Here is a 4253-nt window from a genome sequence, read left to right as displayed (position 1 = left end):
GTATTTCCAGAATAATCCTGAAATGTATAGAAGGTTTTCTGCATTTATATTACATTAAAAAGTTTACAGTGTATAAAAAAAGTATAAATATAATATTTATATTATATTAAGCCTGCCATAGTGAATTAGTTTCTCAATTATTGTATAAAACTTTTTTTTGATACTAATGGTTAAAATTTCATGTCAGTTTGAATTAAAATGAAATATTCACTTTTTCACCTGCAGGAAAAATTTGCAAATTAATAAACTGCATTTAAAAATTTTTACTGAATTGACTCAATTAAATAGCTAAATAGAAGTTATATCATAATTTTATACACATTATTTTTTTCATTTTTTATATTTTTTTATAGATTTACTATACAGGGTTTTCAAAAGTAACATATGAAATGTTGCTTTATCGTAAAGCATACATAAGAAAGGAAATCAGGATATCCTATGAGATTTAAGATGTCAATTGCAAAACAGTAATGACATTAGCAAACATCTGGCTTTAAAGCATGTTCAAGCTTTAAAGCCAGATGATCTGATATGCATGTAATGTTAAATGTTTATGTAGAACATCATGTACTGTCCATCGTGGGACATGCAGTTTTTAAGTTGCTTCGCAAACCAGTATTGTTGGGCTTCACTAAAACATGGTTTTGATGTTGGTGACTGTCGGATTTGAGCTTCAAGGTCTACTGACAACTTCTGTTTCTGTTCACTACTAATCTCTAAAAAGATTTTCATCCAACTTTTGATAGAGTTTATATATGGTGGATCTTTTTGTATATGGTTCAATACTTTTGCTTCACAGTTTTCAGTGATTTTGACTCTGACACTTAAATAACATTTGCCATTTTCTTTTCAAATGCTTCTATCTGCATCAACAATAGTGGTCTGTTTTTGAGATGCAAAGAAAAAACTTAAAAGGTTTTGCTGACAGTTACTGAAAATTACATGTTAATCTGATTTCCTTAAATACATAATACTTTTCATAAACCATTGCTTCTTTTCAGAAACCCTGTAGAATCTGATCATTATCCATAAATGAACTAAATTACACAATTATTACACTTCAAAATTAGAACTATTGGTTGCTTTTTATCTAGATAATTTATTATTTATAAGTTTTGTTGTAAGATTATTAATGTAGTATTCTTAGATTGCAGAAAGCGATTGGTTTAAAATACGAAGGTTCCACACTCTATTTATTGGGACTTTTATACTGGAATACATCAAGAACTAAAGAATCTTTTGACTATTTTATGAAGGTGATAATATTAGAAAGAGAAAATTATATAATTTAACATTTAATATCAATATTTAAAAAAGTAAATTTATTTTTGAAAAATATCATATAGATAAATTATTTTTATAAGCTGAGATATTTTAAATAGTACAGTGTTGTTTTAACTATAGTGGATTTTAAATACTTTCATATATAAGTTAATATTTCTAAAATATAAACTATAATTAAGTTTAGCAAGTCATATTTATGATGATATGAAAGATTTTAATATCTTGTTAACTATCTTGTTAATACCTTGTTGTATATAATAGTTAAAATATCTATATGATTTTGAAAATATGATGTGCAAACCATTTTTATTAATGTGTGGGTGGAATGTATTTTACTTGAAGGGTGCCTAATGGTATGCTGGACTAAGTCAAGGCATAGCTACAGGGAAAATTATTTTGTTTATGTGCTATATGTGTATGTATTAGTTTTTAGGAATTTCTTGACTATATAACACATGTTTAACATGGCAGCCTTCTTTAATGTGATGTATGTTCTGTTGTCAAGCCTAATGTTTCTAGACTTCTGTATAGTGTGTGTGATATGACATCTGTGCAAGAAAATTGTGCCATTCTAAAAAAAAAAAACACTCAGATATTTTTATACTTTTTATTTCAAAAAATAATACATTTTTATAATAATTTTATTTTTCAAGCTTTCCTTTGAGCAAAATTATCAATTCCTAATTGATTTTCTCCAGTAATATCTGAATTTACAATTTATAATGAACAAAGACAATTATTCCAGAACAGTTTTTAAAATTCACATTTTAGAACAAGATAAATTTTGAGAATGCACAAGCTGGTTCTTAAAAATTATACAAGAAATCCTTGTTAATTTGAACTCGGATAGTTTGAAATCCCATTAGTTTATAACTGTACTATTTGTCCAGGCTGGAGTATAGAGATTTACACATTAAAGAATTCTGTTAGTTCGAAATATGGCTACTTCAAAATTTGAAGTGAAAATTCCGTCCAAACTGTGATATGCATATGTTAACTCATCCATTTATATCGAAATGCCTCCATACTATAAGAGATCAATAGATCAAAAATAACTATAATTTGGTCAATATGGCTTCACTTTTACAGCAACACATTTTCAGATATCAACTTACTCATGGACTACCCTTTATTCTCTTCTCACAAAATACAGCTGTGTTTTGAGATTGCAAGATTGAGCTACAAGTAGTGGATTGAGATATTTGTAGGGCTCTAGGCTAGTACATTTGGGCAACTTACTACTTTTTAGGCCACTTTAAAAATAATGTGGGCTACAGTTTGAGAAATTTTGCTTTACTTTTTATAAAACCTATCTGGTAACCTATACTTTATTTATATTATTAATTATTAATGAAAATAGCATTCTGTATTCCTTGCTGTATTCCACTTGTTTAATAAATTACATTAGTTACATGGCATTTGCATATTGTATAGCAATATGTAAATCTTGGATAATTCGAAACTCGATAATTTCAAGTTGAGATTATTTTGTCTTTTAAATTTTGGACTAATGAGGATTTCCTGTATATACATAAAAAATGGAACAACATTAATAATATATATTAATATTGTTTCACTAATAATATAACATAATAATATATTTACTTTTCATGATATTATAATGTTATATTTCAAATAACATTCAAATATTGCTTATGGATATTTTTTTTGAGGGGAGTCATTTTCTGTTCATTTTGAAAATAAGTAGCAATTTTGTTAAATCGATACAAAATTAAAGAAATTGATACGTATAACCCAAGTTTTATATAAATTTATTTATTCAAATATAAAATTTAATGTCGATAAATTAATTTTATTACAAAACTAGCAAAGATATCTTTCATTACTCAAGAAAATTTTACATTACACATTGTAGAAAATTTTAAAAAATGACAGCTTAAATTCAAAAATAATTTTTATTATAAAGCAGATTGATATACGTATTTAGTATTGGGGTAAAGTTAATACGGTTTTGTTATTATGAAGGAAACAATGGTCAGTTAGCTTAAAACGTCCATGAATACTTTGTATCTTTGGAGGTATGTGCACAAATGAAGCTGAAAACCAGATGTGAATTCACTTATAGAATGACTTATTTGTCAGTCATTTCACTCAACCATTCACTCTCACTCATTTAAAAGTACTAATTGATTCAAAAAGTGAACTCATTGTGTGACATTTCAAAAGCTAAGTATGTTTGAAAACTTGATCTAGGACTTACTATTAAAAATGTAACAACATAAAGTTAACAGTATAAAACAACCTTCATAAACCCTTGTACTTGTCCTGTACTTGTTCACAGTGTGATGTTCAATAGTGCTCTAAATGCTATAGAATGCCATAATTTTGTCAATCAGCTATTTAAGCCACTGTTTGTAGATAGGGCTGTTTTTTCAGATAAAAGGTAATAGTTGACTTTCTTCTGAATAAGAGAAGGTGATTTTTGGAAAGTTTGGTTGCATTTGCTATATATACTAATAGAAAAATGTTATTCATTTTCACTCTCTGTAACTGAGTTGTTAAGACTTAAAATGTTCTCTAGAGACATATCTATATCTAGAGTATAGAATAAGTCTTAATAATTCAGTTACAAAGAGTGAAAACTAATGTTGAAACTAATTATTAAACTAATTGTAAAACTAATTGTAAAACTAATTACAAAGAGTGAAAACTAACTTGTTCTCAGAAGATCTTGACAAATGTTTGGGATGGATCCCACCTACATCCAACAATTATAAAAGGTTTGTTGGAGCACTGTTTAGCATAGCCAAGAAATGTATACCTAGAGGATATCGCAAGATTTATATCCCAGGATGGAGTGAAAAAAGTGAATCACTATATAGGAAGTTCCTGGAATCTGGTGATCTTGAATTAGGGGATGAACTACTTCATAGCTTAGATGATGCCAGGCGCCTTAGATGGATAAACACTGTACAAAATTTGGATTTTACAAAGTCAAGTAGGAAGGC

The 4253-nt window shown here is 27.5% G+C and overlaps 1 protein-coding gene across 1 annotated transcript in view; it reads left to right on the top strand.

The window, feature by feature from the left end:
- Positions 1–899: 899 nt before the first annotated feature.
- The window catches only part of LOC111614467 (tetratricopeptide repeat protein 37-like), a gene marked incomplete at its 3' end in the record, with an annotated part of 12861 nt that continues 9507 nt past the window's right edge, over positions 900–4253 (top strand). Inside the window, exon 1 of the mRNA XM_023355848.1 lies at positions 900–1256. Within this exon, the coding sequence (XP_023211616.1) occupies positions 1251–1256 (6 nt within the window). The remainder of the gene's footprint in view (positions 1257–4253) is intronic.

The sequence above is a fragment of the Centruroides sculpturatus genome, unplaced genomic scaffold, assembly GCF_000671375.1.
Source record: "Centruroides sculpturatus isolate CEXI.00-Female unplaced genomic scaffold, Cexi_2.0 scaffold1934, whole genome shotgun sequence".
NCBI classification, from domain to species: domain Eukaryota; kingdom Metazoa; phylum Arthropoda; class Arachnida; order Scorpiones; family Buthidae; genus Centruroides; species Centruroides sculpturatus.
Note: the sequence above shows the minus strand (reverse complement) of the source record. Positions and strands in the feature narration are given on the sequence as shown.